At 39.3% G+C, this 15,625-nt stretch overlaps 1 protein-coding gene across 1 annotated transcript; it reads right to left on the bottom strand.

Moving 5' to 3' along the window:
* Positions 1-1,063: 1,063 nt before the first annotated feature.
* Positions 1,064-14,042, bottom strand: thap7 (THAP domain containing 7). The gene is made up of 5 exons (XM_054606099.1): positions 13,967-14,042; positions 12,964-13,043; positions 9,995-10,132; positions 9,765-9,875; positions 1,064-4,031 (listed from the first exon to the last, which is right to left on the bottom strand). The coding sequence occupies exons 2-5, from the start codon at positions 13,041-13,043 to the stop codon at positions 2,666-2,668; spliced, it is 1,695 nt and encodes a 564-aa protein (XP_054462074.1). The 5' UTR covers positions 13,967-14,042; the 3' UTR covers positions 1,064-2,665.
* Positions 14,043-15,625: the final 1,583 nt, after the last annotated feature.

Below are 15,625 nucleotides of genomic sequence, written 5' to 3'. Positions count from 1 at the left end.
GTGTGTGTAATCTACAGACATTAGCTGCTCTCTACAGTTTGGAACCTCTCCTGTTAGTTCAGGCTGAAGATCTACTGTCTTCTGACATGATGATGATTCTAATGCCCCCACCCTCCAGGTCCTTGAGTGTCGGAGTGGAATAGGTAAAAGCCACACCCAGTTAAATAAACTACAGTGCATTGTTACATTGTGAGACCATCAACCAGTCATTTCCCCTCTGTGTCACGGCTCTGATCTGCTGAACACGCACATAAGCAGGAACACATGGATACATGGATGCACAAACACAGACACCCCCACACATTAAACATTCAGATCCCATGATATTAAATAGTGCTCCCTTAAAGTCAAAAAAACATAATTTCCAGCTATTTTTCCCAACTGGGTGGGAATAACTGTGACCAGAGAACACATCTGCATATGTAAACTCAGTTAAGTTAACTGTGACATGTCTGCATTATTCTGTCAGAGGTTGTCACAGGCCAAGCAGATAGCTATCTATCTAGCTATCTATCTATGTCTACAGTGTGAAGTATATCTATAGTTCTCTTTCTTTACCATTTCCATATGCTCATGGTTATACGAGTGTGTACTGTTTCTCCTTTAGAATGCTTTACATCTGTGTGTACTTCCACATGACGGAGGTTCGTGAAAATCAGGAAAGGATTTCAGGAAGGGGTAGCAGTGTAAAAAACATCTCACTGCAGGAGTGAAAATAAGAAGGTATTTGAGTAAATCGTGTTATATGTATATATATCTTTTTGTCTTGAGGCTTAACATATGTTTCAATCATGAAAACATTCTAGTTATTTCTCTCCAGCAGTTTTAAGCCTGTTTTTCTCTTGGGAATTGCCCTTAGTATATCAATATAATGTATTATATGTCGCCTCTGTTATATGTTAACAGAGGCGTGTGTATCTTAATAATTTATTTAATTTCAGATATCATATATCTCGACAAAAGGTTGTCTTATTTCATGTTAGATCCTTCCAACAAGAAAAATACTCTGACAGGTCATGGAATATTAATAAATTGTATTTTTTTATTGAAGTAAAGATGTATTCAAGGTTGTGATGCATTTCTTATGTTCTTATGCGTGATGCATTTCTTAAGGTTGTGATGCATTTCTTATGTTTCAAACAGTTTTTTTTCTTGAATCTTGAATTAACTGTGATCTCTAGCTGTAGTGGATTGGCCACAAGATTTCATCACTTTATAAGCACAACAATTTAGAGACAATAGCCGTGTTTTTAATAATAAAACGCATTTATTATTTGTTACTTTTTTATTTTCCCCATATCTCAATAGTTGCATAAACTTCACAGAGAAACACCTACATTACATTACATTTTAGTGACAGCTGTCAATCCGCAGCTGAATTCTGGTCATCTAATTGACCCTAGTTGACCATCAACTATTTAGCATGAACAAATGTTTTCTTTCAGTGTTTTTTTGAAAGACATTTTTAACTGTGAATGCAGCCAGAAAAGTAGATATAACGCTTTCTATTCCCTGACATGATAGAAACATCCACAAACAAAGTTTGCACTGTTCTATATGAACCATACAATATATGGCTCCTGCTAAATTCTGAGAACACATGGGTATCTTCTAACACAGTTGACCTTTTTAAAAATAGGAGGGAAATAAGTCAAAAATGCAATTATGCCTTTATTTTACATCAGATTAAAATTAAGGTAAATCCGTTAGATTTACCTCCATGTTTCTCACTTATGAATTACTCACGTATTATACTTTTCCCAAGTGAATATTTGTTTTTGAAATATTTACGATTTCAAAATTAAGGAAGGTTATGGTTTCTTACTTTTTTCCATTAAGGATTGTTTTGGGTTGTTTTTCCTAATCTGATGTGAGGGTCAGAGGACAGATTGTAAAGCCCTCTGCGGCAAATTTGTGATATTGGGCTTTACAAGTGAAATTAATTGAATTGAATGTGTAATAAAGTCTACTTTCTGACTTCCCGACCCGACTGTTTCAACTCCAACCCCATAGGCTCCTACAGAATAAATAATCTTTACAAATATATAGTTTCATTTTGTCAACTAATGCAACAGTGAGGCTCATTGATGTGTTTCTAACAATGGAGCTCCATGGTACATAGATATATGTATAAATCAGGCTTGGATATACACACTTGTTGGTAAATATAATCACTGCTGGTTTGGTTCAGCACATAAAAGTACCCTTTTAGCCATTGATTTGCACTTCCCTGAAGTGGCTTAGCACTGAATTTGTCTTAAAGTAATAATCTCAAAGATTTTCATTTCAATAAATGTGTTTTAAGTCACTATGGCCCACTGTTAAAAGCACTTGCATTTGCAATAGTATGAACTAGGTGTCTGGCGAATTTTGACAAAATCACAAGCGGCAATCTCTGGGAAGTGAGATCCCAAAACACCCCTGCAATTGCTGTTTATCGCCATAGGAGATTTAAAGCAGAGATCTTCCAGATTTGAATTTAACTACCTTCATTGTTTGTTGCTCTACAACATCACGATGTCTGCTCTCATATATACCAGAGGCCAAGCCTACTCTTAAACACTGATTTAAGTCTGAACATTACACAGCATACTCATCAAAAACTGGCACAAATTAATAATTGAGGTAACAAAGTCACTCTGTTGTGTTCATTCAGAACATCTTGTCAGTTTATAAACTCAGTGCTCAGCTGAAGGTGAAATCCCTCCAGGTGTTCTTTAAGTTTCTCCCTCACATCTTCTCCCATTTCCACTAGTGTAGTGTTGATAACAGAATGCTGGTCCCTGTGTTCATCATCACAGGTTGTTAGAACTCTGGACAGAACTCCGCTGTTCTCTGTCATGTGTCCGACGTCTCGTTTAAGATTCAGTTCTGACACAAGTATGGTTTGTGCTTCATCAGGAACTCCCTCCGTCTTGAAAACGCTTTGTAATCCATCTTCAGATGGGACAGGCACTAGAATGACCTGTCCCTCCAAACTTTCCTGTATCCACAACAGCTGCTGCAGCTTCAGATCCAGGTGATGCCCCTGGCCAAAAGCTTCAGTCTCCACCTCACAATTGTCAGAGAGCAGCTTCTGCTGAGAGTCTAAAAACTGCAAACTCTGTTCATGAGTATCAGGCACAGACACTTCAGCAGGGATCATATGTTGAGGACCTTGAGTTTGGAGCAGGCCTTTGGAATTTGAGTCAATGGTTTCTATACTTTTCCCAGGTGGGCTTTTCAGCCTGACTATTTGTGTGTCTTTGGCATTTTCAACTGTGCCATAAGTACTGGTTTCAACAAGTCTCTGATTCTGCAAAGAGTCCTTGTGCACTGTGGGCTGGACATCTTTCCCTGTCTTTAAAATTCTCTGTGCTACTTGACTACCAACCTGCGCCTGCCCTCTTCCACAGTAAAAGCAGTATCCATTCTCCCTCTGAGACCAGCTATAAGTAGCTGGAAGAAAATGATTCCCCAACTCCGTCTGATCCACATATCTGTCCTCAGATATAGCATCAATCTCAATCTCCTCCTGGCTAGATCCTCCTTTGCCTCGTCTCCCCTCCCCCACTTGTGTCCAGTTTCCCCTGTTTTTAAAACCATGTTGTGACACAAGGTAAGTGTGCTTTAGCCGTTTGTCATGGAGCCTCAGCACAGTGCTGCGAAGGCGGTTCTCCCTCCGCCTAGCGGCGTGCAGTTGCCGTAGAGCCTTCTCCAAGCAATCAATAGCCTGGTCGTAACGTCTCCTCCACAGCAGTGGGCAGAGCTGAGCATAGCTGTGCTCCTTCGGCAGGTAAAAGCCTGGAGGACGGGGCAAACGCCTCATGTAACGTGATGGGGACAGGGGACGAGACACTGGTGCTGAGGTTGGACTACATTCATGCTGCGAGAAGTACTCCATCCCTGATGGCTCTTGAGAAGATGCAGGTAAGTTTAAATTACTCTCCTCAACTGCTGCAACTGACTTCTGAATTGTGGGTTCTTTTGAAGTTTGATAGTTGTCGGTCTCCTGCTGAGCTTTCTCCTGGATGTCTGAGCGAGGATTCTTCCTACAGAAAGGAACATATAGTGACAAAGGCCGTTTCTTCCGTTAGTTTTTCCATCATATGGCAGGACATACAGGTTGGTGACAAATCAAAGGACAAGCCTTTGCACATTCAATTTTCAGCATGGCTAATGGTTAAAAGAAGACATCTCTGACTCCAGACCTGTCTGTAGACGGTTCCTGACGGTATGTGTAAGGAACCCTTACCCTCTAAGTTCAGAAAACCAAGTTTTGCAATAAACCTTGTAGTCTGCTTTCAGCGTGTTCAGAGTTATAGTTTCACTCAACACTGAACATAACCGTTTCTGATCATGAGTAGCCGGGACCTGGGTGTGTTAAGCAACTATGTCAAGGCAGTTGTACTGTTCAGGACCCAAGAAAGTGTAGTGTTGAGTGTAAAGTTGCTGCAACACCACAGGCCAAGCATTCTGTGACTTCTTCTGAACAGGCATGTTTTGAATGGGCAGTGCACTTGTTCATTAAAATGTAAGGAGTTAACTGTCTAAATTGGACATAAGAAATATTCTCTCAATATAAAATTCAGATTTTGCTGTTTTATCTAAAACCTGGTTTATAAAATCTGTGCATGATAAGAATATCTGCAATAATGGCTACGATGTTTACTACTGATCGTGAAAGAAAAGGCAGTGAACTGATTATGTCAAGCTGACAGATAGTCACAGCTCTATTGAGCCGTGTATTCCTATAAACCTCAGTAGTAGTGACGTCATGACCTTCTTTAATTATACAATTCTAACTATTAGAGACAAAATAATAATCTCCTGCCCTCAACCAGTACTGATTTATCCTGAAAAACAGGAAGCTTAGAAGCAGCTGTAAAATTTGATATATATTTAGACTGTTTTCTTTTTTTAAAACCTCTTCTTAAAACGCCCATTCTTGATCCAGAGGTGTTGGCTAACTATAGACCTATATCTAACCTTCCCTTTCTCTCTAAGATCATTGAGAAAATCCCAAATAATTTGTGTGTTTTTCCTCATGACAATAGTTCATTTGAGGATTTTCAGTCAGGATTTAGAGTGAAACAGAGACAGCACTGGTGAAAATTGCAAAAGACCTCTATATTGCATCAGACAAGGACCTGTCTCTGTACGTGTCTTCTTCTATTTTAGTGCTTAATTTGACACCATTGACCTTCACATCCTATAACAGAGATTGGATTATTTAATTGGCATTAAAGGAACCGCATTTAGCTGGTTGAAGTCCTGTTTATAAAATCGATCCCAGTATGTACATGTTAATGACGAATGCTCCGTGTAGGCCATAGTTAGTCACACAGTCCGATAAGGTTCTGTGCTGGTACCAATTCTATTCATCTTGTATATCCTTCTGGTCATGAACTTTCACTATTATGCAGCTAATGCCCAATTATATCTATCGATCAAGACACAAGAAACTGACCTGTTAGCTAATCTCCAAGCATGCGCCTGTGAATTCAGCAAACATCAGAACCCTAACCAAATCCTCACAACCAATCACAAAACACTCCATGAAACTTCCTCTGTTTAACCCCCGGTCACTAAGCAACAAAAGCCTCATCAACAAAGAATTCATGACAAACAACAACCTTGATATTCTTTGTCTCACTGAGCTCTTCTCCATCTCACCTTCCAGCCTGTTGTTGGGTGATTTCAACATCCACATTGATTCCACAGACTGTAAAATCTCCACAGAATTTCTGGCCATGCTTAGCTGCTTCTTCTTCACTCAACACATCAATTTCCCCAATCATAACTGCAGTGACATCCTGGACATGGTCTGTTCCACTGGAATCACCATCAACCACCTCTCCGGCTCTAACCTCACCATCTCCGATCATTTAGTCATCACCACGGATATTGAAATCCCTATCCCAGAGCCCAAACACACGCACACCATCACTGTCCGTGATATCAAGTCCGTCTGCCCCTCATTCCTGTCAGCCTGTCTCACTAAAAAATTATCCACCCTCGCTTCCTCTTTAAGCCCCTCCCCCACAGACTTGGTCAACCTTTACACTATCCTTCTGCCTTGTTCAGCTTGCCCCTCTCAAAACCAGAACTGTCTCTTTCACCCACACTGCTCCCTGGTTCACAGCTGAACTCCGCCTCATGAAATCCTGGAAAGGCCGACTAGAGCAACTCTCAAACAAAATTTCTTAATACTGCAAGCTCCACCTACTACTCTGACATCATCCACTCCGGTTCCGCCAAACCCAAGGTTCTCTCCTCCACAATAAATAAACTTCCTCTAACCCATGGACAATCTCTCCCACTCCTTCATGGTTAAGAAATATAATTCCTTCCTGTCATTCTACAAAGCAAAAATTGAGACCATCTACAGATAACTGGTTCTAAACACTCCCACCCGCAACCTCAGATCTGCCGACGCAAACCTCCTTACCCCCCTACTCTGTCCCCTACTCGCCACTTTCAAAACTTAAAACTCACCTACCCAAATCTGATTTTAACCTGTGATGCTATTTATGTATGACATTGTTTTTGTTTCTTACTGTTACAATGTCATATCTCTGCCTTGTTTATAATGTTATTGCTTTTATTGTTTTTGTTTGTAGTACGTTAAATGCCTTTGAGTACCTTTTTAAGCAGTGTAGAGATAAATGTTTTATAAGGACATAATAACCCGGAAGACCTGCAATTTCCTGATATTAAACTCAGACAATGCGTGTTTTTTTCCTCTGATTTTTTGCTCGATGAGGCCAAAAACCACCATCTCCATAGTTGAGTGTGGACAAAGCCAGCCATCACACTCTCTTTTGCAATACCAAATCAGATGGCTTTTTTCGTTTCTGATATCGGTTATTTGGAAAATGTTTTTTGTTTTTCGTTCTGACCTTCTGCTGGATTGTCAGCATACACTTTGTTTGATTCTTTGAATATTCGTTCCAAATTCTTCTTACATTCAAGTTCCTTTTTCTGCTTGAAATGAGTTTGATATGATGTTTCCTCTCAGTACTACCTTGGCAGTTTCCCAGAGGACAGATGTTGACATTTTCAGAGAGTCATTACAAAAAGGATGCCCCGTCTCTAGTGAAGCGCATATTGAAGTCAGGATCTTTAAGCAGTAATATATTGAAACAGTATCTGCTTATGGGTTGTTTGAATTGCATGTTTTGTAGGATGAAGGATACGAGGGCATGCTCACTGATTATAATGGGATAGATTTTAAAGACTAATATATTAAGTATGGTTAAGTTGCTAGTAAGAAATGATTGAATGTTTTTTTAATTGCCAGCTATTACTAAGACCCAGGTCACTCATGTACAACCTAAGTATTTTGGTGAAGTGCAAAATGCAAGGATTATATGTGATGTTAGATTGTCCTAAGATTTGGTTCATAACAGTGTTGAAATCGACTCCAATAATGAGTTTAATGAGTTTGAGAGACTATGTAATAAAGAGAATAAGGTATGAAAAAAGTTAAATTGTCAGTATAAGGGCCATATATGTTAGCAAAGGTGATATAATTGCTATTGATTGAGTAATTGATGGTAACATATGGTCCTTCAGCATCAGTAATAGTTGTGTTATGGAGTAATGGTGTTCTGTTCTGTATTAATCATTGATAAGCCTCGTTTTTTGTTGTTGTGTAATGATAAGAAGAATTGGTTACAATGTGGGTTTTTAAACTGGTCAGTCTCAGTTCTGGAGCATGAGTTTTTCGCATTAAGTCAATTATCTGCTTGTAATTTGTTAAGGTAATTAAAATGTTGTATTATTTTTGCCTGTGACCTAATCAAACAGACATTTCAGGTTATAAATTTAAGAAATATTAAGATGAAAAATTTTAACACAACTGCGAAGCAATTTCACAATCACCATTATCCCACCTGTTAGGGCAATAAAGTATCTACCCACGCAAAGACTTAATTGTGGTCTTGTTTTCAGGTAATGAATTCCAATAAATTACGTGTTTATAGTTTAATGCTGACTTCTGCTGCGTCTAGCAGCGCGCTGACATGTTGAATCTCCCTCTGTCTCACGTTCTTAGAGATCCAGCTGTCTTTAACAATTATAGATCAATATTTTAACCCTTTTTATATGTAATATGCTTGAATCCCTGATTAGTGAATGAATAAAAGAAAACATGGCAACTGTCAAACTATACAACTGAAGCCCTAGATAACATGCATTGCCATCTTTCTTTTTTCAATGACCTCTCTCAGACATTTGATACTGTTCACCACAATACTTTACTTGGACGTCTTACAGCTGTTGATTTTTTGGAAAATGAAGATGGGTGGATTGAAAGCTATCTCATAGACAGAACCCAAGCAATTCAGTTAGTGGGGCTACCTCGCAAGATCTCAAGGGTGTACTACAAGGTTTTGTTCTGGGCCCTCTATTATTAACTTTATTTTTACTACTTTAAGAACAGTAGTATCAGCTTTGTCCATTAAAATATATTCTTGCTTCACGAGTGAAAGCCAGAACTGAATTGGGAAAGAAAGCTCTTAGATTTTCTGATCCTACTGATGAAACAATTGACAGACTGATCTTAAGCTTAAAAACATAGTAACCCATGACTTTAAACCGATGATGAAAGCTATTGAGTCCAGGCTGACTGTTTGCAAATGTTTGAATGTTATTCATTCTATTTATGTGCTTTGATATTAATAGTTGAAACTCAATGCAATTGTTGGCTGTGGTCTTCCTTGACAAGAAATACTTGATCATAATGGGACAAATAAAGGCTAAATAAAAATGTAAAAAAATAAAAGACAGCTATAGGATGAAGCTGGAATAAAAAAATCCAGCAGAACAATATGAATGATGTGTGGAGTGGCATGAGTATCACTGGCTTCAACCAGATTGTAGATTGCTGATTTGTTGGGCATGCTAGCAGCATGGCTCTAAGGATGGCAATGTCTATTTGTGGGTTCACCACTTTAGTCCGGACTTAAATATATCAAAAATGATTTAATGGAGTGGCGCGAAACGTTGAGCAGTCATACATGTTCCTCTCAGGATGAAATTCAATAACTCTGGCATTCCTCCGATTCTTCAGCTAGGCCCATCATCATCATCATCAACACCTTGGTTTAAGACCACATACCTGCAGAACTAAGAACATTCCCATCGGTCACAGCTATACTTATATATTTTCAGCAACTGTTTGTATGCTAACGAGCTATGGTCAACATGGTAAACATTATGGCTGCAAAAGAATATGAACGTTGTCATTGTTAGCATGTTAGAATGCAATGTGAACATTTAGCTAAAAACACCAATCAGCCTAAACATAGCCTAGCTGATAGCATGGCTGTAGTAAAACATTTTCTAACACTGTTAAGAAAAAAACAAATACCACTGTACTTACATAACTTATAAAAACTTAAATTAAATTAAATGTATATACTGTTTTGGAGATTGCCTTTACTTTTAAAAGGCAAAAATACTCTATAACTTTGTAATATAGTCACTAAAGCCAGAACTGGGAACAGAACACTTGACAGTAGTGTCAAAATGTTAAAATCTTGCAAAAAATTACATTTCCTGAGATAATCATTTTTTGTTGTCTATAACTTTTGATAACAAGCAAGTCATAACAAGCCATGTGAAATGTCTCACAATCATTTTATAAGCTCAGAATCTTTTATGTCCTGTTTTCACACAGCCCACAAGTTAAGCTTATGAGCCAAAGGTTGGTGGATGGTACGTCACTGACACGGCTCATGACCAACGAGAAACTGTGACTCTGTATCAGTTCTGTATACCTGACAGGAATGTCTTCTTGTTTCTGCAGTGTTCCTTGTCTTTTGCATATGGTGGTTGAAGAGGAAACAAATACTGTAGGAAATGCATCTTCCTTTAGTCTTCTTATCCCACTGTGAGTGAAAGGGTCAAACACATAGGAGGCTGTTATCCAGACACAGACAGCAGTAGGCTTATATTCAGCAACAGTGGTCTATAACAGAAACTATTGATTCTGATTGAATCCACAGACCTGCATCCAGTCAGTTCGAAGCTGTCTGGGGTGAAGTGTTTGGAGCAGAAGTAAACGAAATCTGTCTGAGGATCCCAGTAGTCTGCACGGTGGGAGTTGGTGATCCAGAGCTTCCTCCGAGTTGCTCCTTTTGGTAATCTGTCCATCACAATGACAAATTATTATTCAGTCTCTTTATTGTTGTTGTCACGTTTGTCCCTTCAATACACAAGTTCCAGGGAGGTATTTAAGAACATCATAAAAACGCCAAAGAACATCCATGACAGTTACGAAACACAACATGAACGACATAATATTTATTTAATGATGTGACGATCCAGTGGGCATGTTGTAGTGGTTCTAAGCTGCATTGCAGTAACACCTTTTTAACCAGCACTTTTTAAAGATGGGAGTATATGTTCTGCATGTTTCTTGGTTCCATGTTGCCAGGTCCTTTTTATACCAGTTTTCCCCTCAGGATTTTGTCAGACTATGGGGGGTTGACATCCGACCCGCTAGGGGTTAATGGTAAATGGAATGTACTTGTATAGCGCTTTTCTAGTCTTCCGACCACTCAAAGCGCTTTAACACTGTATGTCATCATTCACACATTCACACCCATTCATACACTGATGACAGAGGCTACCATGTAAGGTGCCACCTGTCCATCAGGATCATCTAACCATTCACATCCAACATACACAGCCTACAGGAGCAATTTGGGGTTAAGTGTCTTGCCAAGGGACACATCGACATGGACTAGCAGAGCCTGGGATCAAACTGCGCTCCTCTGATTGAAGAGAGACCCGCTCTAAAACTGAGCCCCAGTTAGGACTAGCTAACCATTCAAAAAATTCAGCACCACAGGCACAGCCACAGTCGCCCACAGGGGAGTCCAGGGAAATGCTGCCACAGCAGACAATTTTGTACATTTCAAAGTTAAGTGCATCAATCTGGTGCTTTGAGAGCAAAATTTAGAGGGGTAGATCTATGAAGAACTTTGTGCTGTCGTAGAGCATTTTTTAGCAGTGCTGTAAATTTAAGTATATTTACTCAAGTACAGTACTTAAGTAAAATTTTGAGGAACTTGTTCTTTACTTGAGTATTACCACTGTATGTAACTTTATCCCTCTATCCCTTTCTTATAGGGAAAGATTGTATTTTTAACTTCACTTATTTGTTTGACAATATTAGTTACTAGTTAGGCTAGTGGCAAGTGGGCAACCATCATCGCCACAAACCATGCACTGAGGACAGTCCGCGCAAGTGAACAGTCACAACGGGAACAGGTGGCTCTGTCACTCCCCACAGGAAGAGCACAAAGTTCACAGCTTGGGGAAGCGGCACATTTTGGGCGATGGCGGCTGTAATGTCGACCAGACAGAGCTATAAGCCATTTTAACTTTCACTTTCTGATATTTTCGGTGCATTATGAAACTATGACACAATTAAAAAGATTATGGCAGGCCGCCAGAGTCTAGGTAATTCATGGGAATCGCTGTAGTGTCAGTTCTCTACTATAAAAAAAAAAAATTCTCATCAATGTTGAAATTGGAATTATTGACAATCTGCTACAAAATAGTCTAACTCTCCGCACAAGACAATTGTGATTGGTTTAAAGTAAAACAAAAAAGCCAAGATTATTTCCCTTATCTGGATTGATAATTTTTGACTCAGCGCTGTGGAGAGAGGTTGGGCTATGCAAAACTAAAAGATACTCTTTTATTCAAATATATGCGTCAATACAGTGAACCAGCCTAAAAATACAGATTTTGATGACCTGGTATTTAGGTTGAAGATGTTTTGATATTCGGAGCATTTATATATCATCAAACAAGTATAGTCCATGTGCGTCTTTGTTTTGATCACTGCTTTGCTCTCTGTGCTCTGTTCACATTTTAATGCATGCGAGTACCAGGGCGTGTGCCACACTGGCGAGCTAGTCGCTGCCCTCTTCACATCGGCCATTAGGCGGGAACAGCTGATAACTGCTTCCCGACCCCTGTCAGCACTTTTGTAGTTGTTTGCACTGTTAACTGTGGCTCAGTGTTAGAGCTGGTCTACCTGCAATCACAGGATCGGCGGTTTGAACCCCAGCTTTGCTAGTCCATGCCGATGTAGCCTTGGGTAAGACACTAAATGGTAAATGGACTGTACTTGTGTAGCACTTTTCTAGTCTTCCGACCACTCAAAGCACTACATGTCATCATTCACACCGATTTATACACTGATGGGAGGGGTCTACTAAAGGTACCACCTGCCCATCAGGACACTAGTTAATTAAACTGCGGGAGCAATTTGGGGGTTAAGTGTCTTGGCCAAGGACACATCGACATGGACTGCCGGTGCCGAAGATCTAACCGCCGATCCTTTGATTGGAGGATACCCCTGCTCTCCACTGAGCCACAGTCGCCCCTGTAGGCTGAGTAGGTTGTATGAATGGGTGTGAATGGGTTAATGGTGACATGTAGAGTTAAAGCGCTTTGAGTGGTCGGAAGACTAGAAAAGCGCTATGCAAGTACATCCATTTACCATTTAACAGCAAGCCGCCGGCTCAGTCATTAACATGTGGAGGAAATCCCTCAGTCATAGATGTGCTCTGAATTTTGAATTTAGCACATTTAATTTTTAAGTTGCTGCTCTAAGCCTGAGCTAACTGTTTACAACGTCTTGTTTCCATGTCTTTTTAATATGTTCATTAATTTACTTAAATATCTGACACAGATCAGAGTTGTTGAAAGTAGCATTAGTTCATTCTGTCAGAACTTGGCAAGTGGTTAATCATGGCTTCCCATGAGACAGTTCTTTTTTCTATCAACTGACTAATGCGTCATCATTTTAACACTAGAGCTACAACATCAAAATCATCAGCTACAATTATTAAGAAAGAAACATTGTACTTAGGGCCCTATAAATAGTGAATACAACTGAAATCAACAAGTCTTTCTATACTAGAGGCATGCAACCCTGACGTACTACAAAATGCTCACTTGTGAAAGGTGATACCAGCATTACGAGTCGCACGGTTGTCTCGAGATTTGCAGCCGCCTGCTGAGCAATGTCTTGGCATCTGAGATTGATACAGTGAAGAGGAAAAAGTAGTTATATATTTTGAAAAGTATTATGTCAAATTCAAACATGAGAATAACTCAATCTGAACAGAGAATCTCAAACAGAAACATCCTGAGAAAGTTACACTCCAAAAGGACTAAACATTATGTGTAATTTCAGCAAATTAGAACAATCAACCATTTTTTTTATTGTATGAAACTTCACCTGGCCCCAATGTTTGTATATTTACAATCAATGAACATCATTACACTCATATTATAATGATATTAACCGTTCCCCTTTCATCAATGTTTTTATTTTCTTTCTAAACTAATCAGCAAATAAATTATAAAGATGATAGTCCAGTAGCTCAGTCCAAGGGGGTGCCAGTTTAAGTCCAGCACAGACAGTGTGGACTGGTAGCTGATAACTGAACATCTGATCATCATTTGCCGGAACGTTGGCTTTTTGTACATTATGATTTGTGCAATAACATTAGCGCTAGGGGGAAGAATAAAGGTCGACACTACACTGTTTCCTCAATTCTTCAGAGGATCATGTTACGTTGAGGCTCGGAAAGCAAACGTATACGATGAGTAACGTTATGGTTTAGTAGATGAAACGTTGTATCTACGGAGCGAATTGTTCCAGCTGGATGGGAACCAACAGCGTCCTCGCTACGGCAGATTTGTTTAACAACTTAACGCTACGTTATTCATTCACGCACGTTCGCTTTTGAGACGTTTGTATTCACGTTAACGTCACCTCGTTCGCCACACACACTCATTTTAGCCATGTAACAAGCTAGCGACGAGCTAATGAAAAGCTAACCAGTTGCAAACTTCCATGAACATGAGGCAGGTTTCAGTTTTTGCTACTGACGTTACTTGAGTTCGGTAGACGCTGGAGTATATGATGATTCATAAATTCTAAAGATATTACCACTGCGCTGCAGATTTCAACCTTACGAAGATGGCTGATCTTCTCTTCTTCCACCCTCTTCCTTCTTCTCCGTGTCCTCCCCCTTTTTTGTAAATAAAACTTTATTTAAAACATGCAGCTAACGCTTGAAGGAACAATATGTTGTTATAAAAGAATGTTATAGGGCAAAAAATAGCCTATACTGTGCTTTGAATTTTCAACCAAGCATATTACAGTATAGGCTTTGTTAAACCTTAAGACAATTTCGTTATTAATATCATGATCAATTGTTACATTTCTGTTGTTCCAGAGGGGGGCGCCATGTGGAGTAAATATATCCTAGTAGTGCACCGGTTGTTTGGTTCTAGCTCAACTTGCATCATTCATTGTGATTAATCTTTTAAGTCAAAAGTCACCTTTTAAAATGAGGGATATTTACATGATGAAGTCAGCTTTGCCGTCAATAGACCCACTCATTTTTTTGTCTCAGAATCACCAAATTTGTGATCTACCTGTTAAATGCCCAATGTATTTTGTATTATCGTGGCAAAACAAAAGCAGGATCAGGATAAGTATTCTTTTCATTATGATATTAAATCATCTGTGGCCTGTTTTCAAGTTAGAGCAGCAGCTTGAGTGAGAGACACTACTGAAGATGCCACAGAGAGGTGCATGGTTAAAGGAACAGAATCCCTCTCCAAAGCCAAGCACATTGGAAACGTTTCCTTGCTACCTTCATTCCAAATGAAGAGATTTATTTTTCTTATTTCTTATTAAATGAAATAATCTGTTTTCTTAGTTTTTCATGTTTTAGTACTCTACATAATGATACTCTGTGCCTTGGAAGGTTGTAGCTCCCTGTTGGGACCTTTTTAAGATGGCTTCTTCTTTTGTCTGGTAAAATAACCATATGAATGTTGGCCACTTGTAGTTTTGTGATCTCAACAAATCGGAGGTACGCGGACGTCTGCACAGAGCCTTTCTGAAATTTACATAACGCTGACCTTAGCTAATCCTAGCAGACCCTCCGGACTTGCGGATGTGGACAGTATAATTTTGGTGAACACCGACTTTGCAAAGCTATATGTTCGTCTGTCATGGCCCTTCATTCACAGGTGCTGGATGCCCAGGGGGGAGTCCCTTAATCGACACTTGAGTCCCCATGAAAAACTAAAAAGAAGTTTAATGCATGGTAAAGAGCTGGTCCACTGTTCCACTGCTAGGACGGTGTGCCACTCCACGGGCACAGTGTTCCCCTCCAAGCAACACTGTTAAATATTTCAATTCATAACTATAACCTAAGTTGAAACATTTTGAAGTTGGCAGTATTCATGCTTGTGCAACATTAAACTTATCAACATGTATATTCCACAAACATTCATTTAAGAGATAATGATTGTTCAAACACAATATGAACCTGACCACATAACCACGAAACCAATTCAAAGTGAGTCGACATGCAAGTGTATGTGATTGCATGAGCATTTAAACCAAGCAAGTGGTTCTCATGGCTGTTGTTCAAAGTGATCTTGTAGGCTATTTTGACTGTACTTCTAGATATAAGGTAATAGGTTATTAGATGGTAAGAAAATTGAAGGGTAATAATAATTAGAAGGTAGAATTTTTTAAAAGGTAATAGGAGTAATAAAAAAAGCAATAATGGACATTGTTCGTGGACTT

This window comes from Anoplopoma fimbria, chromosome 10 (genome assembly GCF_027596085.1).
Source record: "Anoplopoma fimbria isolate UVic2021 breed Golden Eagle Sablefish chromosome 10, Afim_UVic_2022, whole genome shotgun sequence".
NCBI classification, from domain to species: domain Eukaryota; kingdom Metazoa; phylum Chordata; class Actinopteri; order Perciformes; family Anoplopomatidae; genus Anoplopoma; species Anoplopoma fimbria.
This window is presented reverse-complemented; position numbering and strand designations above follow the sequence as displayed.

What these genes read in the sequence shown, in the direction of transcription:
- thap7 (XM_054606099.1), bottom strand. Translation starts at nt 13,043, where the DNA reads ATGCCAAGACATTGCTCAGCAGGCGGCTGCAAATCTCGAGACAACCGT. An exon ending in TTCGAACTGACTGGATGCAG is followed by an intron (nt 9,876 to 9,994) that starts GTCTGTGGATTC and finishes TTTCACTCACAG; the next exon opens with TGGGATAAGAAGACTAAAGG. An exon ending in CAAGAAGACATTCCTGTCAG is followed by an intron (nt 4,032 to 9,764) that starts GTATACAGAACT and finishes TCCTTTCTGTAG; the next exon opens with GAAGAATCCTCGCTCAGACA.